We start from the raw sequence: 27336 nt of genomic DNA, 5'->3' as shown, positions 1-27336 counted from the left end.
TCTCACCAGTTTCCTTAAGAAATGCCTTTATTGGACTGCATCTCCATGTGATACCTACTGCCGTCTTGGATGGTTGTTAAAACAAGCTCCTATACACAGGCAGACTTGGCATTTATGGTCCATCTCAGATGGAAGACATCTCTCATTCTCTATTAGCCTTCCTCTTGTTATAGAGATACAAAAGATCACTTTCTGAAACCTTTCTTCACATAAGCAACTAGCAACACCCCGGCAGAAATGGTTCAGTTTCTTTTGAGTGACAATAATAGCTGCGTAACACAGAGAGTGGCCCTCTATGCACTGTCTGCCAAAAAAGAAAGAAAGAAAGAAAAAGGAGTTAGATAAAATCACTATAAATGGTTTTGGCTTGATTTGATTTGATTGTGTTGGTGTCTCTGGTAACTTCTGTCTCTTACAGCATGGATGCTGGCAAATTGGATTTTAAAAAGGCAAAATAATATTAGAATTGGAGCTGTCAAAGGTACACAATGCTCAGGAACTTGACAAAATCTTTTTTATATTATGGACTTTTATTTTATGGATGTATGTCCTGTGCTATATTATCAACAATGTTGACTAATACACATTTGTCATGGCCTTTGGCTAGAACAGCAGACTTATGAACCCGAACAATCAAAATTGTCTGGCAGGGGAACTGAACTGCTTGGAGAATGGTGGACTGTTCTTCACTAGAGGTTTTTAGATTCCAAATGGCAGCCTATCAGGGATGCTGTAGGTATTTTCTGTATCAATGGGGGTGGGTGAGCCTTTGAGGTCGCCTTCCAACCCTATCATAGTAAAATTATGAAATCCACTTGGGATCTGGTGATGGCCACCATGTTGGACACTTTTAAGACGGACTGAGACAATTGAACAGAGGGCAAGAGGGTTGGGTTTTTTGTCAGCATTGCAGAGGGTTAGACTAGTTGACCCTTGGGATCCCTCCGGACTCTACAATTCTTTGTTTCTAGGATGCCTGTTTTGTGCCTCCATTATTGGAGAGAGAGTATGCTGGGGAGGCAAAGGTGCTGAACTGGGTGGGCCAGGGGTCTGATCCAGCAGAGCTCTTACGGTGTTCTTAAGCATATTTTCTCTTCTTTATTCTTTAGGGACGTTCAGAGGAATCTGTAAGCAAATCAATCATTTCCCAGAGGATGCTGACTATGAACAGGATGCAGCTGAATACCTCCTGCGTAAGGTTTACAACCTCCCGGGCAACTACAAATCTGTGCTTGTTGCGGGGGGGGGGGGGGTTCTACACACAGAAGGGATAGGGCTCACCCCTGTAGGCAACTGAGTGACCAGCAAAATCCAGCTGGAGATTTCCTTGTCAGAGTATGTGTCAATCCCACTTTCGATGGAGCTTTTTTGAATTTTCCCTGAGCATCAAGGGTGGGTTGTGGGGTGGGTTTTTTCAATGCAGTGCATTAACTAATCACTTTCCTTATTTCATTCATTTACGACAGTGTCCTTTTCTCCCTTGGACTGACATCATTAAAAGATCGTATCTCTGAAAGGGATAGGCAAATCTATCCGTTTTGGTTCTCTCGTTTTTCCAATATTAAATTCAATTCGTATTTCTGCAGCAGTTTGAGGGTTCTTTTTCTTCTTCTTCTTTTAATCCACATGAAACTTTGTCAGCTTTTCTGTGTGAATTTCTCCAGATAAACACATTTCTCTATGGCAGGCATATTTTTTGCACTGGGAAATCATGCCTCTGAAAGCCAGTTGCTGGGAATCACAAGCAGAGAGAGCTGCTGTTGTGCTCAGGTCTTACTTGAGGGCATCTGGCTGGCCATTGTAAGAACAGGAGGCTGGACTGGATGGACCAGTGGCTGGATCCAGCAGGCTCATCTTGTGTTCTCCTAATATAATGCATCACTGAATGTCATTCTCATCAATTTTATGCATGTTTTCCCCTAGTATATGCATTTCTCTACATTTCTTTTGACTGGAGAGCTGCATTGTTAAATAAGTGCAAATTTCAAAGGATCCCCGTGTTTCAGTTCTTCAAGGGTGAATTAGGCAGTTTCTCATCCAAATGCAAACAAAGTTGAATTTCTCCCCATCCCTCATCACAAGTTATTATATTTGTTTCAAAATCCAGTCACTTGGGCAGGATGTGATGAGGGAAGGGATGGACAGATCAGCTTAAGCCCCATCCTTATCCGTTTCCCTCAGTCTGTTCTGCCCCCTATTTTTGCAGACTTTCCTAAAGAACCCATGAAAAATCCACATGTAAATTATGTGTGTTTTGTACACAACGTTTCCTGAAAAATACACATTTCCCAGTGCATTTCCTCCCCAAAATATGCATTTTGTATGCATTTTTATTGTAAAGATGCATATCTTGATGCAGACATTTTTGAAACAAACTGCATAGCCATGGGGGCCAACTCATGGGGTTCAAGCCCTTGCGGGCAGCCTCCAATATTTTTTGGTAGGGGGCTATGCCCCCCTAAAGTCCCAAAAATTCAGGGGGTGGAGGAGGCTGAGCATGGAACCAAGCATGGCATTGCTTTAGTGACTGGCTCCTGCTCCTTCTCTTGCGATGGAAGAGAAAGAGGACTGAGGCAGCCCCCCACCAGTGGCGATGGCAGGAGGAGGAGGAGGAGCTGCCAGTCATTGAAGCCATACTGTCGCCACATTTGGTTCTGCCCGAGGCTCGTTCTGATGCCCTGACATCACACACAATGTCACACGCACGACATTGCCCACCCCTTCCCCCTATATCACCATTGGAAGCTGGAGCCTCTGTGCACAGTCCAGGTGATAGTTGCATTCTGATCCACAACAGAATTTGGAAATGTCAATTCGAGTCAGTCCTCTGTGACAAGCGTACCAAACAAATTCATCCCCCATCACTTGGCAGAGGATTTAGTCCTAAAAGAAAATAATGTTCCCAGTAAATTAAAAGCTCCAGGGCTTACCTGATTATCAGGAGGAGAAATCTAGGCAGCTGCCTGGGCTGGCAAGATGTAGGAAATAGCAAAAATGCAAGAAATAATTATGTCGGTCTGGACAACCGATCCCACGTTGAGATATTATTTTGCTTGTGTGCAGCGGAACCAATGTGGGAGCAGCGCCCTTCCCAGACTCACTGTCACAATGTGTCTCCATAGAGCAGTAGAGATTGGTGGGTCAGAAGGAAGGGAGCCCAACAGTAGGTGGCGCCAGAGCCAGTGACAGGCAGAGCCAACTAACTCTCGTTTTGTCTCCTCCTGCTCCTTGTCCTTCTTCATCCTCATCATCATGAATGTGCAGGCGTCCCCCCACTTACATGCGATCGACATGCATATACGCGTGGCACCAGGAAATAAATAACTAATTCAATTCAAACCTGGAAGTGCTGGAGAGTCTTCCCCAGGGCCTGAAATGGATATCAGTGAGGGCGGATGAAGCCCTGAAGAGACTGGAGGCGCAGCAAGACTTTGTTTAGGCTGCTCAGCCTCCCTGCCTAACAGCTGGTGTGTGTGGTACAGTAGCAGTGGCTGCCACTTTTCAGCTCGTCCTCCAGCCTGCAGTCAACCCCAGAGCTTCAGTTCAAGTTGTGGATATTTTTGGATACGGTATTTTTGGTCTGGATTGGAGAGAGAGCGGCAGAGGGCAATTTAAGGGTGCTTAGAGGGTGCTTCCCACTTCCCACTATTTCACTTCTGCGTGCGGCAGGCCCAGAATATAACCCTTTGTAAGTGTTGTGTGGGGGCCACCCATTTTCATTGCCTTCTAAACTACCCTCTCAGGGCAATTCATGCACAAGTTAATTAAAAGCAGTTATAACGGAGATTTGGATTTAATGGAGAAATTGACAAGCAAAGTTCAGGAAAGAACACAACATAAGAAATCCAATAACTTTAACAAAATGTGGTTTAGCTTTATTACATATGTTTCATCAAAGGAACATGGTTATAAACCACCAAAAATGCATAGAAATCTGTGGAACAGATTTTAATAAAGTGACTCTTAATAAAAATGCTTTGAAACCTTGTGTTGGGGAAATTAAAGTGGGGAGGGGGCAACTTATTCTATTATTTACTAAAGTATGTAAAATCAAGAAACTTTTTATAAAAAAACCCCAGTTAAAACACAAAAACAACAAATTCATTTAAAACAAGACTAAAACCCTAACAAAGAGACACTCGTGGTAAAGACCCTGTTAGAACAAAAATGTCTTCAATTGCTTCCAGGAAGTGCTTGTCATATCTTGACAGATACAGATGGGTAGCCGTGTTGGTCTGCCATAGTCAAAATAAAAAAAATTCCTTCCTGTGTATCTGAAGAAGTGTGCATGCACACGAAAGCTTATACCAAGAACTAACTTAGTTGGTCTTTAAGGTGCTACAGGAAGGAATTTTTTATATCTTGACAGAGATGCTATTCCAGGGACAGCTACACTAACAGCAACTTCCTCCCCCCACATCCCACTGAGTTCTTCAAGGGCAGCAGGGAAACTAAGGGAGAGGCAAGCCTAAGCCCTGGGCAGGTTTTAAGCTAGTGGGTTCATGACATTGGTGGGTGGAACTTTAATCAAGGCTTCTCTGAACTGAACTGTGCTTGGTGGGTGGGAACTTTAATCAAGGCTTCTCTGAACTGAACTGTGCTTCTCTGGTCCTTGCACCAGAGCTGAGCTTCTGATCAGTCTGGGTGATGTCCCAAATCCCTGTCCATTCTTAGGGTCCTGTAGCCAGTGAGGGTTAGAATCTAAGAGAGGCAGTTGCTGAACTAGTTTCTTTAAAGACAAGGACCTTAGCTGGCCATTTCAGGGTCCTCACCAGCATCCCCCAAAGAATAAGCAAGATTTCAAGAGCTACAGTTAGGTGACGTTTCCCTCCAGGCTGATGGGTGGGCCTTTCTTCCACCTTTAAAGGGTAGAGTGCTAGACTGTCAAAGAATGGATGGGTGATGAGGAGTGGTGAGAAGCTCCAGCCAGAGACCCCCTAGAGAAGCTTCAGAAGAGGAAGGCTCCAAGCCAGAGGAGTGGTGGTGGGACATGGAAGACAGGTCAGAGGATGAAAGTGCAGGGGGCAGAATGGTTGGATGCAGAACAAGCAACAGGCTCAAATGAGAGAGAGGAGGAAGAGGCAGAAAGCACTGCAGACATAGGACAGGCTGCTGAGGAGGAGGGGAGGCTAAGGTTGCAACAGATTCACAGGAGCCAGCCGGTTCTACTGTATTCAGCTCCCCTCCAGTCTTGTCTCCAAGAGCTTTGCAGAGCAAAAAGCAGAGAGAGCACAATGGGGGCAGCCCTCCCCTATGGAGTTTAAGACTGCTTTACTGGGGCCAGTCTTGCCCATAGGTTTCTCTGTTTGTATTCTGATTCCTTAAAACTTTACTGCTCATCTCTGAGTTTCTGTGCTGACCTGCAACTAAATCAGCACTAACATAGACTGAGACTCCCCGCTCGGCCATGAAGCTCCCTGGGTGTGACTTTGGCCCAATCACTGTCTCTCTCAGCCACTACCTCTCAGGGTTATTGTGCGGATAGAATGAGCAGGAGGAGAATCACACAACCCACCTTGAGCCCCTTGGAGGAAAAGGTGGGGTAATAAATATGTCATAATACCAGTCGCCTGAATGGACTAGCCTCCACTAGTACTTTAACAAACATGCTACGGTAATGATGTGAGGGATTGCTTAGTCTGTGGAGCATGAGGCTCTTAATCTCAGGGTCGAGGGTTTGAGCCCCATGTTGGGCAAAAGATTCCTTCATTGCAGGAATTTGGTCTAGATGGTCCTTGTGGTGGCTTCCAACATTACAATTCTATGATTTCATGATTCTATGAGTGTAGTCTGAGCAGGATTTGCCTCTTCCCCTTCTCCTTCCTCCTCCTCGTCCAGGTGCAGTGAGAGCATCCAGTATCTTCCCCATCTTGAGTGTGGGTCTGCTGTTCTTCGGAGGTCTCTGTGTGGCAGCCAGTGAGTTCTACAAGAGCAAACTCAACGTCATCTTGAGTGCAGGGATTTTTTTTGTATCGGCAGGTGAGTCCCAAGTCACTTCTCCACTGTCTATGCTGCCTGGCATAAGATTAAAGCTCTGGCCTTTGCTGCCAAGGCTGACTCCCAGCAATGGGGTGCCAACCAGATTTGAATACCGTACTCCCAGAAGGAAACACTTTTGCTCTCCACCCTTCTGGCTCTCCAACTTTGCATGCCTATGAATGGGATATGTGGGTATCTGTCCCAAAACGGCCATAGAGCAGAACATCTGCCCTGAAATCAGAGGGTTCCAGGTTCATCCCCCGACATCTCCATATTTGGATATGGGATGCAGTGATTCTGTGTGTAGATTGAGCCCTCCTCCTCCTCCTTGCCCATTAACCCTTGCCAAGAACTGCTGCTTAGGTCAGGAAGGGCCAAAGCTTAGTAGGCACAGCCCCTGCTTGGCATGCAGAAGGTTCCAGATCCGGTTCTCTGTATCTCCAGGTAGGTCTGGAATGTCCCCTACCTGACACCCCAGAGAGCTGCTGCCCATCAATGTCGGCAATGCTGAGCTGGAAGTGTCAAAGGTCTGACTCAGTATAAGGCAACTTCTTATGTCTCTGAGCTGCTGCTGCAGCAACAGCAGCTTCAAAGGGATTTGGAGCCCCAGAATCCCTCTCAGAGCAGTTTCTGTGTACTTTGATGTATTTTACAAAACTCAGAATTGGCGCTCAACAGCAGCATCTTAATTCTGAAGTTAAAGGTTGAGCTGATAAGCCCTGTGTGATGTCTTAGCTAAGCTGTCTCTCTCTCTCTCTCTCTCTCTCTCTCTCTGTGTGTGTGTGTGTGTGTGTGTGTGTGTGTTGGAAGATGCTGTGCTTTTCTGAGGATGCTCCGCATTTTCTGGAAAGCTAAGCCAACCTTTGTTTCTTGGCAGGATGCAATTGCCTTTAGGGAAACAGCCAGAGGAGTAAATAAGATAATTCAGGGCAGCACAGTAAAAGGGTAACCACTGAATAACAGAAATGTCTTGGGACCAAGGTAGCTAAAGGACTCCCTCCAGTCATACAATCCTGCCCAGATATTTAACGCCAGGTTCTGAGGTCCTGCTTGTACGGCCACCAGGAAAATAAATGAAATTGGTAATACAAGCACTCTCTCTGTGTGGTGGCTCCACAGTTCTGGAACTGCCAGCTGGACGGATTCTGTTCAGGCTTGCAAGCAAGCTTTCAAAATGCACCTGTTCCAGGCTGCATTTTCTCGACAGTCTCTTGCTGCTGCCTTCCTGTGCCACCTTAAATGATCAAGTTCTTGCAAACGCAGAATAGGTATGTTGTGGTACCTGTAGTACTGCAAATTCCACCTATCAAAGCAGTCAGCTTTGGGGGGGGGGCCACAGCCGGCTTGGTTCCATAGACTCATCCTAGTGCCCCGTACCCTACTATACCCTCCAACACCTTGAGTTCCCAAACCGGGGTCCATGTGCTCCCTCCCATGCTCCCAAGTCAGTCATGTGACCAGAGCGAGATCACTGAGGCCAAAAAACATGCTTTTTGGGGGGCCAAGCTCACAAGGCACCCAAAAATGCACCATGAGATTGCAGCCCTGGGGGGGGAAACTTTGGGGGTTGCTTTTTTCTGGTCTCGGTATGTTATCACTTGAGATCACAGCACACCAAATGGCCGCTGTGCTCTCATGCAAGACAATGGGATGCCCCATTTTTCTGGGATACTTGGGTAAACCCTGCCCAGGCCTGTACAGAGCTTATCTGAGGTCCAAGGTGGGAGTCTTGTTAGAACAAAGTTATAAACACAAACAAAAAAACAGCCAGCCTCTTGCAGGGTAGCCCAGCCAGCTTAGCCCTCTGAGGCCTAGGGCAAGTGTACCCAGCTGCCCCAGCCCCTGCACAGGCCTGCCCTATAAAAAGCATTATTCAAAAGAGTGGTTTCCATTGCAAAGAGGTCAAACATGAGACCAATCCGGTTGCAGGGAGTTCCAAAGGTGGAACGGGTACTAGGGGTATACATCCATGACCCACTAAGGAAGATAGTCACACAATAAAATTCTAAACAGTAACAATTATTTGCACATTTATTCAAAATCCAATTAAAACTATGTGGTTTAATTAATTCAATGCAGCTGATGAACATGATCCCGTGATACCAGTTTTTCAAAGGCTGATAGTCATTTACACTTCTGGTGCCCCCTGCCCCCCCCCTTGACTCTTATCAACCCCTCCCCAAGAATCCTAGTGACCCCCAGGGGGAGGTACCACCCACTTTGGGAAACACTGGTTTGGCAGAACCTGCTGAAACCAGGCCTCTCCCATTCCCAGGAGGCTGCTGTGCCTTTGCACTGCCCTGGCCAATTCAACATCTGGAGAGGAGCAGCCATCTGGAGAGGAATGCGAGCAAGTGGCAAATGGCTTCCTTCCTGACTGCTGTTATGGGCTATTTCATGACAGTATCTTTGTCTCCAAGAAATCTTTTGTCTTGTGCTCCCTCCGCAAATGCTCCACCCTAAAAAAAAGACAGAGAGCATTGTTCTCACTTCTTCAGCTGAGAGGAGTAGAGACGCAAAGCAGCAAACAAAATGCTCTTGGCTCATTAACGCAACACAAAGCTCCTCTGTGGCGAGGAAGCAAGGGGGGGTGCCTCGTGCATGTTAGCTGAAAGGGTGCCCCCCCTCTGGTTTCACACAGAGCCCAAAAAATGCCCCTGGGGTGCTGGCTGGCTGGTGCTGGTGTCAGGCAGGAATGCTGGAAGCTCTCTGATACTGAGTCAAACTGATGGTGCATCTAGCTCAGTGTTGTTGCATTGGGTCTCCATCAGCTGTCAAGCAGTAGACACTCCCAGTCCTACCTGGAGATGTTGGGGGATGAACCAGGAACCCTCTGCTTTCAGGGCAGATGTTCTGCTCTATGGCCCTTTTGGGACAGATACCCAGATATCCCATTCATAGGCATGCAAAGTTGGAAGAGACCAAATGGAGCCAGAAGGGTGGAGAGCAAAAGTGTTGAAATGAAAATCGCATGACTTGCCCAAATATGTTGGTGTTTGTGTGCCACCAGCTCATCCCTTGCATACTGCAGAGTCCCATTCATCTCCTCTGACTGGATGAGCAAAGTGTCAGGAACTGGCTGGATAGGGAAGAGTGGCAGAAGCCGCCTGACCCAGAGCCCCCCAGGGAAAGCACAGAGGGAGAGGGTTTGGATCCTGGCTCCTGGTGGTGGGAAACCAGCCACACCCCAGAGGAGGGGAAAAGCTGGGAAGTGCTGGAGGCTGGGAGCTTGGAGGAGGATGAAGAGGAGGAAACAGGCAGGTGCCCCAGCCCACAGGAATCAGACTTGACGGCTCCACCAGAGCCACCCTGACAATTTCTCTGCTGACAGCCTGCAAGCCTCTTCCCTTCCACTCCTAGAACAAGGCATCTACTGCATGTCGCAGAGCAGAGAGCCAGGCAGAAACAGAGAGCGTTCTTTGGGTTAGAAAGTGAAGGCAGGGAGTTACAATCCACTCCAGGCAACTCCTTCATCTAGACAGGAACAACCCTTAGAAGCCCCTGTGTGTTCTCTGCTCTGCTTCTTTAATAACGAAACTAACTGTAACAGGATAGTACGCACCCCAGAAATTATCTCTTTCAGCTTCTGCCTTCTGGAAGAAGGTACAGGGTTATAAAGACCAGGACTAGCCGCCTAAGAAACAGTTTCTACTCAAATTCAATTCTGGTTCTAAACGCAGCATAAGGAGTCTCTATAGTATATTGTATTTTAAAACGGGGTTTCAGAGTTTTTAGGGGGTTTTGAATGTTTTGTGTAGTTTTTCAATTTCATTGTTCTGTATGAGACAATGACAATAAAGATATTGGATATCGTATATCGTAAGTTAACCAGCATGTCACTGTCTTTCTCTGTTCCGCAAATGACCTGTTCTCCCTGTTGGCTCCCGGACACAAAGTTACTTTAGTCCTCCTCTGATTCTTCCCTTCAGGGCTAAGCAACATCATCGGGATTATCGTTTACATCTCTGCCAACGCCGGGGACCCTGGGCAGAGCGACTCCAAGAAGAGTTACTCCTACGGCTGGTCCTTCTACTTCGGGGCCTTATCCTTCATCATTGCTGAGATGGTGGGGGTGATTGCCGTCCACATGTACATCGAGAAGCACCGCCAGATCCGAGCCAAGACCCATTCCGTGGCGCTGCTGAAGAAGTCCACCTTTGCCCGCTTGCCTACCTACCGGTACCGGTTCCGAAGGAGATCCAGCTCCCGCTCCACGGAGCCCAGGTCCAGGGACCTGTCCCCCATCGGCAAAGGCTTCAACACCATCCCGTCCACCGACATCTCCATGTTCACCCTCTCCAGGGATCCTTCCAAGCTGACTATTGGGACACTGCTCAACTCAGAGAGAGATCACGGGTTTTTACAGATTCACAACTCCCTCCCCAAAGAGTTCAAGGAGTCCTTACACAACAATCCAGGCAACAGACGAACCACGCCAGTCTGAGGCCAGCCGCACCCCTGGTTGGCTGAGAGTCCTGGCAGTCAGAGCTGCCCTGCTGGCTGCCATGTATAGAGGTGTATCGTTGAGACTGCATGACATGACCCGCCCCCTGTGATGGTGTAACCAGTGAAACTTTGTTTTTCAGAAGAAACCCTCGGCGGGGGTCCTGCCCCTCATGGGCAACCTGGGTTGAGGACTTCATTTTTTCCGTTTCATTTTTGAAATCCTCGAATCTCCACTTGCTAAGCCCGAGCGGTTGTGGCTTTGGTTTGACTGCCGCTGAGCCTCCCCAATTCCCAAACCTCTCCTTCTTTGAGCAAGAACAGACATTGTAGCTTTGCCACATGCACAGCAAAAGGGGTTCCCATTGGACTGCCAGGAGGCCCCATCAGGAATGTAGGGAGTACCCCATGGCTATTGGTCCCCCCACGGAAATCCCACTTGCGCGCTGTGGGCATCCTGAAATCACCTCTGTGGGAAATCTCCAAGCACGAAACGGCGAACCTGAGTGTGTGTGAGAAGACTGTGACCATTGTCCCTTCTTCCATCTGGATTGTATTGAGTGATGCTGGGGGGGTTGGGGTGGGGGCTGTCTGTTTTTGTGTGCATGCATTAAATAGCTTGGAATCCCATTTCCTGCCATGTGGTTGGAAGAGATGGCCCAGAGCCATTTCTGTGGGTTTAGGGAGGGCTCTGTGTTTTTCTCGCATCTTCAACGCTCCCATCAAGGACTCCGGGTCAGGTGGGGAGAGGCAAATGCTCCCCCTCCTCCATCTCTCCCAAGGTGCTGGTCGTCATCTGCCATCTGTGGGTCAGCTTTTGACATTGCAGGTAGGATGAGCTCACTCTCTCATGCCCAGAGGTCGATCTCTGGACACCATGAAGATTATGTGTGGTTGAGTTTGCAATCTGCTTTTCCAGCTGCAGCACCAGTCTATGTCCTGTACAGATGGGCGGTCGATATCTGGAATGTTTGAAAGGTCCAAGGAAAGCAAATATATACCAATAAAACACATTCGGATCAGCATTTGTGATTCAGAGGCCTTTTGTTGGTAAAGGAAGGCATGGGGCAGGGAGCAATATATGGAGGGGGAACATGGGAGGGGTTTTTTATTCATATTGCAAAATAGTGAAGATCAGTCAGCAGCTTTCTTGAGGAATCAGCGCAAATGCTACCACTGTCAACTTCAAGGAAGCCCCACCTGTGAATTGCAATTTACATGCAATATATTTTCCTGGAGCTGCCAAGAGCATCTGCTGTGTTCTGCCCCAAATATATCTCTCCACACACACACCTTGGCAGGTGGAACATGGAAAGGCAGTCAGCTTTGAAGACCTGGGGAAGAAAAGGGACAAGCAGTCTGCTGGTTTACCTTAGCCTTCCTCTTGCACATGGTGACGTAGGGATGTGGGTGGCGCTGTGGTCTAAACCACTGAGACTCTTGGGCTTGCCGATCAGAAGGTCAGCGGTTCAAATCTCTGCGATGGAGTGAGCTCCCATTGCTCTGTCCCAGCTCCTGCCAACCTAGCAGTTCGAAAGCATGCCAGTGCAAGAAGATCAATAGGTACTGCTGTGGCGGGAAAGTAAATGGCATTTCCATGTGCTCTGGGTTCTGTCACGGTGTTCTGTTGCGCCAGTAGCAGTTTAGTCATGCTGGCCACATGACCCAAAAGCAATCTGTGGACAAACACTGGCTCCCTCAGCCTGAAAGTGAGATGAGCGCCACAACCCCATAGTTGCCTTTGACTGGGCTTAACCATCCAGGGATGCTTTACCTTTACCTATAACTTTAATTTTAAATGGTGACCTAACCGGCTAATATTGAGCCCACCCCAATTTTCATCCTACGTTTGATCCCAGAATGGCCAAGACACTCTGCCTCTGTTTGTTTAAGCTGGTTGGCATTTCCCCCTATGCCCACCCAACGGTTTCTCCAAAAGGTACCAGCCAAGTGCCCTTTAATGCAAGAGTCTTTTTATGGGTTGGGGGGAGTGCTGAATCAGGTAATTATTGATGGGAAGTGGCCTCTAAGGGAGAGCTCTTTTCCCTAAATACGGGCTGTATTCCCCCCCCCTTATCTAGAAAGCTTTAAAAAGTAAAGGTAAAGGGACCCCTGACCATTAGGTCCAGTCGTGGCCGACTCTGGGGTTGCGGCGCTCATCTCACTTTATTGGCCGAGGGAGCCTACGTTTGACCGCAGACAGCTTCCGGGTCATGTGGCCAGCATGACTAAGCCGCTTCTGGCAAACCAGAGCAGCGCATGAAAATGCTGTTTACCTTCCCACCGGAGCGGTACCTATTTATCTACTTGCACTTTGATGTGCTTTCAAACTGCTAGGTTGGCAGGAGCAGGGACCAAGCAATGGGAGCTCACCCCGTCATGGGGATTTGAACTGCCGACCTTCTGATTGGCAAGTCCTAGGCTCTGTGGTTTAACCCACAGCGCCACCCGCGTCCCTTCACTAAGCGGTTTAGGTAAACACAATAGAAAATAGTCAAAAGGAAAACACTGGTAAAATCAAACTTTAAAGACAAGTAGATGTACAAAATTGAATAAAAAAACAGGGGGGAGACAACCGTTTTTAAACAAATACACATATTGGAATTTTGCGTCTGGGTAGACTGGTCTGAACAAACAAGGCTTAAGCATTGGAGACAGTTCAGCGAAGGTGTCTGAAAAATAAGAACATTTTAAGAGCTGGGTCAGCACGGCATTCTTTTCTCACAGTGGCCAACCAGATGCCTGTGTGAAACCCACAGGCAAGATTTGAGCACAAGAGCCCTCTCCCCTCCTGACGTTTCTGGCACCTGGTATTCAGAAGCATTGCTGCCTCCAGCTGTGGAACCAGAGCAGAGCCCTTGTGGCTAGCAGTCATTGATACCCTCCTTGAATCGGTCCAATCCTCTTTGGAAGCCATCCAAGCTGGTGGTCATCCCTACCTACCATGGGAGTGAGTTCCATAAATTAATTATGTGCTGCAGGAAGAAGGACTTTCTTTTTATCCTTCCCAAATCTTCCAACATTCAGTTTCATCGGATGTCCACGAATTCTAGTGTCATGGGAGGAGAAAAACTTTTCTCTTTCCACTTTCTCCATGTCATACATTATTTTATAAACTTCTATCATGTGGCCTTTTACTTGCCTTTTTTCTAAACTAAAAAGTCCCAAACAATGTAAGTTTTCATCATAGGGAAGTCGCTCCCTCCCCTTGATCATTCTGGTTTTCCTTTTCTGAACCTTTTCCAACTCTGCAATATCCTTTTTGAAGTGAGCAACCAGAACTGTATACAGTATTCCAAATGCGGTGACACCATAGAGTTGTATGATGGCAAGAACACCTATTATGTTTGCCTTAGTGTCCTGAAACTCAAATTGTGGCCAGCCTCTTTTGGAGGAAAAACTGTTAAACAGTATTTAAAATAAAGAGCAACATAGCAGGAGAGCAAAGCTAAGCAGCATCCAAATGTTTTCTTTTACCCCCAAGTTCCCACTTGACTACTATTATTATTAATAATAATATTATTGTTGTTGTTGTTATTATTATTATTTTAAAAATAGTCTACAACCCTTCATCTGTAGATCTTTGGTGGGCTTAGGGGAAACATCATGTTGAGGTGGGTGGAGGACAAAAAATTGGAAATACTCAAATGGCTGAAGCTTCTTTTATAAACTCACTGAAGGAGAGAAAACTGCAAGCATATTCCCTCTGCTTGCAAACGTATTTCGAGAGCACCCTTCCTAGGACCTCTGTGTCCTTGAAAAATATTTAAAATGCAAAACTTATCAATATTAAATGCAGCTTTTTTGCTAGAGGCAGTGTTCCTGGCTGTGAACCATAAAACAGACATAGACTTCCTGTATGGTCTGTTACAGGAAGGGTTGTGGGTGGAGGTGGAGAAGACTTTTGCTAGGCTGGGGTGTAATGGGAGGGGGGCTCCTTAAAGCAGTGGGAGACTTTGAGACACACATGCTCAGTGGTGGAGCCTCTGGTTTGCATGCAGAAAGTCCCAGGTTCAGTCCTCGGTTTTCTGTCTGAAAGCCTGGAGAGCTGCTGCCGGTCAGTGCAGACAGTACTGAGCTAGATGCAGCATTGATCTGACTCTGTATAACGCATGTTCCAGTGTGTCACTTGAGCACCATCTTAAATACATGGTGACTTCCAAATGTTTCAGCCTACAACTCACACCAGCCCCAGTCGGCATTTTGGAAATCGCAGCTTAAACCTGCGACTGTAAGAGGAGGATCAAAGTTGTTGAGGGTGTTTGTTTTTGAGAGAGAGAGAGAGAGTCTCGTCCTACCCCTGGAAGAAGATATTTTGAGAACGAAGAACTCGATTCCATTGAGTTAGATCCAAGAATGAGATATTTGTGGCAGCGATGGGTGACGTGGCCAACTGTGGGATGCTGACTCGCGATGCCAAGCACGGACCAGCTGCTTTGTGGAGGAGAGATGTGCCTGTGGATCAGCAGAGGGGGCGGATCCTGGTGCCAGCTCATAGCGGAACCCTCTGGAGGTATTTCTCTCCTGAGCATAACACATGGAGCCGTGTGGGGCATTTGCCGCGCTGAGTGGGAGGGGGCCACTCTGAAAGGAAGGTACAAAATGCCAACAGCAGGAAGGTGGCCTTCAAGCCCACCGGCAGTGGAGGTATGCAAGCTGGTGATCCCTGAAAGACATCATGGGTGGGGAGAGAGGAGGGTCCCAAGCAGATTCTTTTAACTTGGGTTCGCTTGGAAAAAATTCAGTTCCCTCTCATCCTTTTTAAAGCAAGAGTTATACCATCCATTGCAGAGACTCTCCTGGAAAGCTCTAGTGCTTCTGCTGGAAAGCAAAGTGTGGGAAGAAGAACCATGCAGCTCACGGTTCAGCTATGGAACTCCCTCCTGCAGGAGCATAGCTGTCAACTTTTCCCTTTTCTTGTCAGGAATCCCATTCGGAATAAGGGAATTTCCCTTAAAAAAAGGGAAACATTGACAGCTGTGTGCAGGAGGCAGTGATGGCCACCAACCTGGATGGCTTAGGCTGGTGCAAATTCATAGAGGAGAGGGCTAGCGATGGTTATTAGCCACAGTGGCTATGCTCTACCTCCACAGCTAGAAGCAAGCAGTGCTTCTGAATCCCATTTGCTGGAAACATCAGGAGGGGAACGGTCTCTTGTCCTCTAATCCTGCTAGAAGGTTTTCCAAATGGGGGATCTGTTTGGCCACTGTAATGACAGGCTGCTGGACTAGATGGGCCATTGGCCTGATCCAGCAGGCTCTTCTTAAGCTATGTTCTTGTGAGTCTGTCTGTATAAAGGTCCCCAAGCCATGCAGGTGTCAGGATGCTGTCAGCAGCTGCCAGCTGGTTGCCCGGGAAAGTATAAAGGCTAGGAAAAGTTTCTCACCGTCCTTTTTTATTTCAGTCTTTATAGAGAGAGGCTGTAGAACCCAGCCTCTTGGATAATGGTGTTGTCCCAAGTGAATCTACACACACACACACACAGACACACCATCTCTCCTACTTCCTCATTCGTCAGTTCTATGGGTGCTGCTATGTGCCCTCTGTCTCTGAGTTCTTTGCTCTCCTACTTTTAAGGCTCACTGGGTTCTGGGAGATGGAGGGTCTGGAATGCTTTCTAATAACAACATGTCAGCCAGCTGCTGCTCTGGTTCCTCCTCTCCTAACTTTTCCCCAACATCTGCCTCTGAGCAGTAACCTCCGTCAGCCCACTGTTGTAAATCTATACTGTCTTCCTCTTCCTTCTCCCTGGAAGGGTCGGGATGGGGAGGCGGTCTATACCATTCCTCCTCTGCCCAGTCCCTGACAGCAATTGACTGTGCAGCACTGTGCCCTCTGATTGGCAGGCACATTGACGCCTCTGGACTGGCCAGGCCTTGTGCTGTAAATACAGTTGGTTGGAGAGCATAGGAAGATGCCCTATACCAAGTCGGAACATCAGTCCCTCTAGCTCAGTATTGTCTGCTCTGACTGGCAGCGCCTCTCCAGCATATTCACCTCTCGACAGAAGTGGAGTCAAACCTCATAAGGACTGAGCAACTGGAGCTCAACTGAGAGAGCAATGGGGAAAAGGGGGGCTGAAAGGCAAACCTCTGTGTCTCTTTTTCCGCCATAGTTCTTGCCCAGGATCAGGGTATTGGCCAAGATCAGGTGCATAAACTCCCTGTCTCCTTAACTGTGACCAGCAGGTTGCCTGCTGGACCTAAATCATCCTATGCATTGAGCTCTACACGGGTTCTGGAAACTAAACTGCTGCATTTAATTGAGTTATATAAAGATTCCAGGCAGGTTTCTTAGCACACACGTGCAGTCCAGACATTTCATTCTGCTGGAATGCAATCTTTGCAAGAAGGGGAAGGGGCAATACTTTGCTGGTAATGATTCTGCTCCCACTGCCATTAGCAGATCTCATCACCCATACCTGCAAAAGCACAATCCTGGATTAAGAATCACAGCTGGTTTATTGACTCATCAACTGATTCTGCAGGCAGGGCCTCCGTCTATTCCCTAGAAACATTTTCTCCATATGAAAGCTGTAGGCAGACCCAAATCATGCAATCAGTCCTGCCTGCTCCTATACTATTTTCACCAGAAACCCACACTTCAACAAAACATTTTTTTTAAATCCCTCTCTTTGAAGAGTTGAAGACTGCAGACAGGAACAGCAGGGAAGCAATTTGGGGTCCACATTACATAATGAACTTCTCATTCTACAACTCTGGAAGTATTGTGCTTGTCAGGACATGGCATACTCCAGAATCACCAGTCCTGCCAGACTGGAAGAAAATGGCCTGAAAACTGCATTAGAATCATAGAAATGAAAGTTGGAGGGTACCCCAAGGGTCATCTAGTCCAACCCCCCTGCAGAACAAAAAATCACAGCTGAAGAACCCCTGGCAGATGGTCATCCAACCTCTGTTTGAAAACCTTCAAGAAAAGAGAGTCCACCACCTTCCAAAGGGGTCCGTGCCATTGTTGAACAGCTCTTACCATCAGAAAGCTCTTCCTAATGTTTATGCAAAATCTTGTTTCTTGCCATTTGAATTCATTGGTTTGGGTCCTCCCCTCTGGAGCAGCGGAAAACAAACTTGCTCCATCTTCTGTGTGACAGCCCTTCAGATATTTGAAGATGTGGTGATGCTTCATGATATGCTGTCCCTCCTGGTGGGTACTGTAAGGATGAAGATGAGAAATGATGACTGCCCCCATCAGTACATGGGAACAGTGTGTCTTCATGTGCTGCAGAATCCAGGGACCTTTTCGGATGCTTTTCACACTGGTGTGGCGAGCTGTAGCCGCTCCAAGTGGCTATAGGATAGATGTTTTTACAAAAAAGGGAAAATAAAAGGAAGTCCTTGGGCCGCAATGTAAAATTATAAGTAGTTTTTGAAAACAGAGAGAGAGAGAGAGAGACATTTGTGTGGATTTTTAAAAATCTGCTCATGCATCTGAAAATGGACCTTCACTCGGTCACGTATGAAATACAGTGGTACCTCAGGTTACAGATGCTTCAGGTTACAAACTCCCCTAACCCAGAAATAGTACCTCGGGTTAAGAACTTTGTTTCAGGATGAGAACAGAAATCGCACAGCGGCGGCCCCATTAGCTAAAGTGGTGCTTCAGGTTAAGAACAGTTTCAGGTTAAGAACGGACCTCCGGAATGAATGAATTAAGTACGTAACCAGAGGTACCACTGTAGACATGGGCTGAATTAAGACCGTTCCATCAGTCCTTAGCTGCAAGACTACTTCCTTTTGGCTCAGTGGTGAAGGGTCACAGCTGAGTGGCAGAGCATCTGTTTTGCAGGCAGAAGGTCTAGGTTGAGTCCCCCTGGCATATCCTGGTAGGACTGGGAATGGCCCCTGCCTGTAACCCTCAAGAGCCACTGCTGCCATTCAGTGTGTGGGACAAGAGTGAACTAGGCAGACCAATGGTCTGATCTGGTATGTTCTTCCCTGATCCTGTTCATGCAAAACTGAGCTCTATCAGTTTCTTCAGTCTAGCCTCATTCTCAGCAAGGCTCCCCGCTTCAAAATCCAAGAGAGGTACATTCTTTGCACTGGTCTACATAAACTTCATTGTATTAGGTATTGTCTCTTGTACCACAGCTACAGAGGCTTGCTGTCTGGGGCTCAAATCTCTGCTGGGGTGGAGGGAGAACACTTTTGAAAAGTGTTACTCCGCCACTGAGCCTCCAGTTCCTGCCTTCATCTCTCCCGGACACACACAGGTGGTTTCTCAGCAGATTACCTCACCCATTCACAAGGCGGGATCAGCTTTGATTCAGGCTCCATACGGGCATTGCCAGGGCCAGACAAAGACATTTTGCAGCCTGAAGCAAAATAGCCCATGTAAAAGTGCCCAAGGCTGGTCACGCTATTTTAGCACTTGAGAGAGGAAATCTCATCAACCATTCTCTCTGGGAATAAAAATGCAATACAGTGGTACCTTGGGTTACATACGCTTCAGGTTACATACGCTTCAGGTTACAGACTCTGCTAACCTAGAAATAGTGCTTCAGGTTAAGAACTTTGCTTCAGGATGAGAACAGAAATTTTGCTCCGGCGGCGCGGCAGCAGCACGAGGCCCCATTAGCTAAAGCGGTGCTTTAGGTTAAGAACAGTTTCAGGTTAAGAACGGACCTCCAGAACGAATTAAGTACTTAACCTGAGGTACCACTGTACATGGCATTCAAAGTCAACTGCCTTGAAGGGTTCTTGGCAGAGGTGGCTGCTGTCCATTGAGAATGGCGAGGCAGAACCAGTCTTGGGTGTTGACAAGGTGGCAGGTCCAGCAATAACATATTTCTGCAGATTCCCAGGTGTGTGCACACACTCTGTTTCACAGTTGCAAGGACATGTCGAAGGGAGACCTGCCCTGTAAAACTCATGGATTACAATACAGGCAATGACCATTTTGTATGGGGGTTACATTACCGACCACCCGCACCCCACATGCACATTGACAGAGTGCACATAAGCCTGCTTGGCCCCACCCAATTATGCCCCCCACCCACTTTCCCAGCCACTTCTAGGTTGCGGCAATATGCACATGCGCGGTCACACAAATATTGGACAAGCATAAAACGGTTGTTGCCTTATGTAAAGCATTTTAGTGCCATAGTTTGCAATTTGACTGGAGACAAAGGATGTTTAGCACATTATACATATTAATTGGCTCACCAATGCCAAGGTGTTTCATCAAGAACCGTTTAGTGATTGTCCACTGTTTACTTTTATGAATTTCATTTCCAACCGACCTCACTGTTTACAATCCCTCCCCTCCAAAAAAACAAAAAACCACATGTGAATGTATGTATACCTGGTGGCTGAAGATCTCACTCCCGTGCATTTGGTGAAGTGGACTGTTGGTCATGGAAGTTTATGTCTTTTTGAGGTGCTACAGGACGTGGTTATTATCTGAAGAGGATTACCAGAAATAAGTTGAATCCATGCAGAAGAGAAGGAGGTCATTGCATAGCGAGCATCACTTACTTCCTGAGCAGCCTTTAATATAAAGTATTCATTTTTACTGCTCTTCCTAGACATGATGCTTTGAATTTCAGGCACTGCTGGCTGAAATCCTCTCTCACACACACTCACTCTTCCCCTTGGCATCAGATTCCTCCTCATCAACTGGGCGAGGAAGGACTGCTGTTGCCTGCATTATACCCCATTGGTGTGCATCTCATTGCATCAAAAGCATCCAGGGCTGGGAGCTGAGCTCCAGCTGTGGCCAAACAGCTGGGCAGATGAACTCAACGGTTGTATGGCCTGCAGCTGATCAATCAACTTGGGGTTAAAGCATCCCCTAAGCATCCAGCCAGTGACACACTTCCGGCTTGCCTCCCCAATTTCCACAAGAATACTTAGTTTCAACAGTGAAGGTCCTTGTGGTTATTTGATTCCCCTCCTTCCTTTCAGTAACTGACTGGTTTTTGAGATAGATTAATTGCTTTATGGTAATGCTCAGCACTGGAGCTCATTACTAGATTAGAGTATGGTGTGATTTGAGCCTGTTTCAGTCCAACCCTTTCAACTATTGATAAAACACAGATGGAACCCAAATGTTTTGGAGATGGCAGAGCAACTCAGCCCCAGCCCCCCCTGATCTTAAACCCTATACCAGAATCTCTTGGCTCTTATTTTCAGTCCATTTTTAAATGTAGATAGTTAAATCATACACACCTTCCCTCATTGTCTAGAGAGGAACATTCAGTCATTTGTTCATGAGCATTTTAGTGTCCATGTGTGTCAGAGAGGAGCATACCTACAAATAAAATGTGCACCTCCTCCACGGTTCCCCAAGTCCCCAAGTGAAGGGGCATTTCAGGAGGTGGAGGTGTTGGGCATACAGTGGTGCCCCGCAAGACGAATGCCTCGCAAGACGGAAAATCCGCTAGACGAAAGGGTTTTCCATTTTTGAGCTGCTTCACAAGACGATTTTCCCTATGGGCTTGCTTTGCAAGACGAAAACGTCTTGCGAGTGTTCCGATTTTTTTCCACTCCCCCCCCCTTTTTCTAAGCCGCTAAGATGCTAATAGCCTTTTAGCCGCTAATCCGCTAAGCCTTTAATAGCCACTAAGCCTTTAATAGCCGCTAAACCACTAATAGCGCTAATCCGCTAATAGGGTTGCTTCGCAAGACAAAAAAAAGCAAGACGAAGAGACTCGCGGAACGGATTAATTTCGTCTTGCGAGGCACCACTGTAGTTTCCTTTTGAATGACACAGAGCAAGGGCATTTTTGTGGTATCTTTATATTTACTTTGCCTTGGTTCCATGGGTGAGCCCATAAGTGCAAGTAGCAAAGCAGGTCAGATGTTACAGCACCATGGAGAGCTCAGAGGGAACCACTTGCTCCAAGGCAGCACCATGGACAGCTCCAAGGTAGCAAAGTAGATTGGTGTTGTAGCACCACAAAGCACTTAAAGTGGACAACTGGCTTGGACAAGGACTAGGAGTGCCTCCAGTCTACCTCTCTCACGGTGTCTTTTCCTCCAGGGCACAATTAAAGTTATTGTTTTCCGCCCAAAATAAAATAAAATAAAAGCCAGCCCAATCCATTGGGGGACTGCAATGGAGAAAGGCATGAAGAAGAGCAAGTTGGTAAGTTTATTTTGATGAAATACAATAATTATCAGGCTTAGCAGCTGTTGCTATTTAAAACAAGCAAAAAAAAAAAGCAGGGCTCGCATTGAAAACTGTTTTGCAAACCAGTTGCACCAACAATCTGTTTCAGCCAAACCAGCCATTATGGAATCCGTATAATAGCAGCAGCTCATTACAGAAAAGTTAAATTGCAAATCATTTTTTTTCTCCCCTGCACAAAAGCAGGGAGATGAATGCACAATTTTGTCTCAAAGAGAGAGTCTCTTAATTTTTGATGTGGCTGCCAAAAGATACCTCACTTCATGCTGCAGCTGCTTCGCAGGGACTGATTGTCCGTTTCAATGACAGGAAGTTTCTGTTTCAAAAGAAGGATTTAAGAGCAATAAAAAATGCAAGTTAAAAAGCCAGAAGTTTACCAAACTGATCTCCATTTTTTTATTTAAAAAAAAAGAAAATTGGCTGTCCTGAGTGTTCAGGAGGATGTTTTAAAAGGCAAATTGCCATGTGTTCTTGTTTGCAATTTTAGGTGCCATTCACCCATGACAAATTTAATAGGCACATGTTAACAGCCTCTCATGGTGCACCCACGGTGCTGTCCCACAATAGTGCTAAAAAATGAAGAAGCACCTCAAATGTTCTAGTCAGTGGATATATGTACCTTTAATTCATTGGACTGTAGGAAGCTGCCATATACAGACCACTGGTCCATCTAGGTCAGAACTGTCTACACTGACTGACAGTGGCTCTCCAGGGTTCCAGGCAGGGAAGACTTTTCCAGCCCTACGCAGAGATACTGTGGACTGAACCTGGGGCCTTCTGCATGCAAAGCAGAACCTCTATTCCACAAGGCCCTTCCCCCTAAAGACAACAAGTAAGATTCTAGTCCTCATGGTTGTGAAGAAAGAGCTGATAGAATAGGAACACAGGAAACTGCCTCATTGGGGTCCACCTCTCTCAGTATTGTCGACACTGACTGGCAGTGGTGCTCCAGGGTATCAGGCAGGGGATGGTCCCAGCCCATCCTAAAGATGCCCGTAGTGATTGAACCTGAGACCTTCTGCAAGCAAAGCAGATGCTCTACCACTGAGCTACTACAGCCCTTCACTACCCTGACCTGTAGACCACTGACCTATCTAGCGCAGTACCATCTGATCAACAGCCAACAATTCTATAATTCTATCTAAAGTTAGAGATGGGTGGATTCGTCTATTTCCAGTCTGCAGTCAGTTTCATTTGCATTCATTCAGAACTCCATCTGTCCTGTTTTTTGCTTCTTCTTTTTAAGGTTGTGTCCATGTTCAGAAGAAATTGAAACACAGGCAAGGAGCATCTTATATTCTGTAGCACTAATTGTCCACTCCAGAAAGAGTTGATTAATCCAACAAACACCTTGGATTCTAGAAGCTGGAAGATTCCTGGAAGATCTTCTCAATATTGGGCGATATCCAATGTTAGTCCTATTCTGAGTGTGGCTTTGTTGGATATCGCCCACCATATATTCTTCTTCTCTCTAATACAAATAAAGAAACTGTAGCTAAATTCCTGTTCCTGTTGGGAGCAATGAAGGCATGAGAAAAAATCTTATCCAAATATTTGCAACCTTGTTTTCCTAGCTGTTGAAGCAGATGTTTAGTAATCTGGTATCTCACATCGTATGTAAATGGATGTGTAAGTTTTATTGTGAGGTCGGTTGATGGGATCGATGATGGATTGATTCTGCTCTTTTTTAATAATAAAAAAGGAAACTGCACAAAATTTTGCATTTAAATTGTACATCGGTGAGGAGCTCTTTACAGTCCGCATTCATTTCTGGATAACCTTGGGAGTGGGGGGCTACATGCCAGTGGTGGGTGGGACCAGAGTCAAAAGTGGGTATGGGAAGGCATGTCAATGCTACCATTGTACACACCTGTCTCTATCCCCCATCCCAGTGGTTTGGGTTTTTTTTTCAAAAAAAATGTTCATTTTATAACACAAATAAAAAAACACAGAGAAGACAAACAATACAAACAAATTCTTGTCATATCCTTATTTTTCTAAACATTTTTAAGTGGGCTTCCCCAAGTCCCACCTATCTGATTTTCATTTTACTTCATCTTTAGCAGTTTACATATATCATAATTTCTTACCATCTTTTTTCCCCCCACACTTACTTTAACCATAAAAAACTTCACATTTTATCAGTTATAAAATACACTATCTTCTACTTCTAACCCTACCGCCTTTATCCACTTCCATCAGAATATCATTATACTACAACCACGAATCCCATCCCAGTGGTTTTCAACCAGTGTGCCATGGCACCCTGGGGTGCTTTGAATGATGGTCAGGGGTGCCACAGGCAACACTGGCCTCTGTCCCTCTTTCCTTCCCTCCCTGATTCCCTTTCACTTCTCTGCCTCCCAGAGGCTTGCACAGCTGTTTGTTGCAGCAGCCCTGGCTACAAGCTCCCCAGGTGAATGATGCCTCTGGGGCCAGCCAGAGGGTGCTTCTCAGTCCCCTGTGGGGCAGTGTGAGCAGGCAGGGAGGGGGGCAGGGAGGGGAGCAGCTCTGAGACCAGAGGTAGCAGCTGTGGCTGCCCAGAGGACTCCCAAGGAGAGGGGAGAGGAGAGGAGGCTGAGGGAACACAACAAAAGGGATGGTGTGTGAAAAAGGGGGAGAGGCTGCCAGCTCTGCAAGTAAGGGGTGACATAACTGGGCTTTTCAGGGCCACAGGGGTGCCACAGAAAGAATGCAGTTGGTCAAGGAAGCCGTGGACTCAGAAAGGTCGAAAACCTCTGCTCCATCCGGTCAAGGAAGAGGCATCATCAGCACTCATGCAGTCAAAAACACTCAAGAAGGGTGCAAAACAGGGCCTGCAATGTGTGTGGCCTGGAAAGAATACGATGGGCTAGGCTGAGGGGCTGGAGGGCCACATTCAGCTTCCTGCAGAGGTGAGTTCCATAGTTTAATCATGTGCTGCGTGAAGAGGGAGTTTATTTTATCTTCCCTGACTCTTCCAGCATTCAATTTCCTTGGATGTCCCCAAGTTCTAGTGTTATGGAGAAAGGAGGAAAATGTTTCTCTGTCCATCGGCTCAGGATCTCCCTTCATTCATCTGATGACATGGATAGCAGCCCTCAAAAATGCATCTGATAAAAATGTATTCCTTTACGCAACAGCAGCGGCCAGAATACTGATCGCAAAGAACTGGAAGGGGGAGAGAATACCATCATTATTAGAATGGCAAAGTAAACTCTGCGAGTTTGTAGAAATGGTAAAATTGACAGCAACTATTAGTGACCATTCAAATCAGAGAATAATTAAAGAGTGGGAGGGAGTGAAGGAATATATGAAAAAATATGGTTCCGGAACTGGAACCATAATTGATAACGTGTAAAATGTGCAGGGGTAAGCAAGGAAATAATAAAAGAATCAGCTGAACAATGATTATATTATAATAACACAACAAGACGGAAGAAAAAAAATCACACATGGGTGAAGGGGAACGGGGGCTATAGGGGAATTTGAAATATTATTTATAATATAAAGGCTTTAATATAAAATTTCTAACTGTGTTACATTTGGATACAGCAAAGAGAAGTTTAGAGTATTTGGTATATTTTAATTTAGATAATTATGTCATAGGTTTATGTTAGAAAATGAATATGGATGTTGAATTTGATGTTTGTAATTTTTCTTTTTCTTTTTTTTTTTTGGTTTTGGAATTTTATTTTATTTTTAAATGCATCTGATAAAGTGGGCTGCAAAAACAGGGGGTTGGGGTTTTGAGCCTCCGGTGAGCGACGACATCTTTAAGCCTTTGCTGCATAGCACCACAAGTTCCATTGGCCCCACCGCTGTTGCTGTGTTCTTTGAAACCTAAAAATATTCCTCTCCAGGACCGAGCACATAACTTATAAACACGAAAGCACTTATTATCGTTTAATCACCGGCTTTGTCCTCGCCACCCTTAGCAGTCGCTCCGTGCTCCCATCAAGATGAAAATTAATTTGTCATTTCAGCTGTATTTTTAGGAAGGGATTTCTCTCTCTCTCCCCCTCTCTCTCTCCCACTTCAAAGCAATACACAGCGCTTGGAGATTGCTCCAGAAACACCCGTCTGCCCTCCTTGCACCTTGACTGACCTCATGCCCTAGAACAGACTTCTCCAACCTGGTGCCTGCAAGATATTGGGAACGACAACTCCAGTCATAAGAATGTAAGAAGGAAAGATGAGCCTGTGGCATCAGGCCAGTGGCTCATCTGGTCCAGACCCTCTTGTCACAGTGGCCTTTGGGAAATGCGCAAGCAGGATCCAAGCACAAGAGCCCTCTCCCCTCCTGTGGCTTCCAGCAACTGGTATTCAGAAGCATTGCTGGCACCAGCTGTGGAGGCAGAGCACAGCCATCCTGGCTAGTAGCCATTAGTGAGCCTCTCTTCCATGAATTTGCCCAGTCCTCTTTTAAAGCCACCTAAGTTGGTGGCTATCACTGCCTCATAGGGGGTGGGGGGTTCCCACAATTTAACAATGCACTGAATGAAAAGGGTTGTTTTGTATCTGTTGTGAAATTCCAACATTCAGCTTCATCAGATGTCCACAAGTTTCAGTGTTATGAGAGAGGGAGAAAAACTTCATTCACTTCCTCCATGCTGTACATAATTTTATAATCTTCTATTGTGTTGCCTCTTCCTCACCTTTTTCAAATCTAAAAGGCCCCAGAAGCAGCTAGCTGTCTTCATAGAGGAGTTGCTCCATCTCCTTGAATCATTTATTGAAGGTTGAAAAAGGAGTACAGTGGTACCTCGGGTTAAAAATTTAATTCATTCTGGAGGTCCGTTCTTAACATGAAACTGTTCTTAACATGAAGCACCACTTTAACTAATGGGGCCTCCCACAGCCGCCACACCAGCGGAGCACGATTTCTGTTCTCATCCTGAAGCAAAGTTCTTAACATGGGGTACTATTTCTGGGTTAGCAGAGTCTGTAACCTGAAGTGTCTGTAAACCGAGGTACCACTGTAACAGCATTGCATTATCTGGATTTGGGGGATACCCTGTGAACTAACACAGATTCCTATGTCCTAACTCAGCCAGGATTCATAAAAACTGCATATACACTAAACACAGAGACTGGAGTTCGAATCTGTGAGGTGCTTTATCAACCTTCTATAGGAATGGTTCAACAGATGACAGCTGCTCAATGAGCAAGGAAGACAGACTTTGGTTTTTCTGCTGGGCTACCTGAAGGTGGCAGCTGAAGAATATTTGTGCTATTAAGTTCCACAGAGCTCTTCATTGCTTAGAGCGGGGGTCGGCAACCTGCGGCTCCAGAGCCTCATGCGGCTCTTTAAAGCCTTTGCTGTGGCTCCGGGGCGGTGGCGAGGGGAGGAGGCGAGGGGAGGAGGCGAGGGGCGGAGGTGGCCCGCCTGCCGCCCGGCGGGCGGGGCGCCGTAAAGCAGAGCGCCCCCCTCGCCAGGCAGACATCTGCAGCATGGGAAGCCTTGCCGGACTTCCCGGCAAGGCTCCCCACGCTGCGGATAGCAGCCTGCCGCCCGGTGGGCGGGGCACCCTAAATCAGAGCGCCCCCCTCGCCAGGCAGACATCGGCAGCATGGGGAGCCTTGCCGGAGGTCCCGGCAAGGCTCCCCACGCTGCGGATAGCAGCCTGCCGCCCGGTGGGCGGGGCGCCCTAAATCAGAGCGCCCCCCTCGCCAGGCAGACATCCACAGCGTGGGGAGCCTTGCCGGAGGTCCCGGCAAGGCTCCCCACGCTGCGGATAGCAGCCTGCCGCCCGGTTGGCGGGGCGCCCTAAATCAGAGCGCCCC

At 46.9% G+C, this 27336-nt stretch overlaps 1 protein-coding gene and 1 long non-coding RNA gene across 3 annotated transcripts in view; one reads left to right on the top strand and one right to left on the bottom strand.

Annotated features, from left to right (window-relative positions):
* Nucleotides 1-11447, top strand: part of CACNG3 (calcium voltage-gated channel auxiliary subunit gamma 3) — a 66817-nt gene extending 55370 nt beyond the window's left edge. The window contains exons 2-4 of one of the 2 annotated variants that reach the window (XM_082199401.1): nt 1110-1193; nt 5845-5979; nt 9909-11447. In XM_082199401.1, coding sequence (XP_082055527.1) covers nt 1110-1193; nt 5845-5979; nt 9909-10423 — 734 coding nt within the window. In that variant the 3' untranslated portion in view covers nt 10424-11447. Of the gene's footprint in view, nt 1-1109; nt 1194-5838; nt 5980-9908 lie in introns of both variants that reach the window. The other variant, XM_082199400.1, reaches the window with a different exon arrangement.
* LOC309518869 overlaps nt 1-27336 on the bottom strand; it is a 213773-nt gene that overhangs the window by 78020 nt on the left and 108417 nt on the right. The gene's annotated exons all lie outside the window — the stretch shown is intronic.

Source organism: Podarcis vaucheri (assembly GCF_965113315.1).
Source record: "Podarcis vaucheri genome assembly, chromosome: 14".
Taxonomy (NCBI): Eukaryota; Metazoa; Chordata; class Lepidosauria; order Squamata; family Lacertidae; genus Podarcis; species Podarcis vaucheri.
The sequence above is the reverse complement of the archived record's forward strand: the minus strand, read 5'-3'. Positions and strand labels throughout refer to the sequence as shown.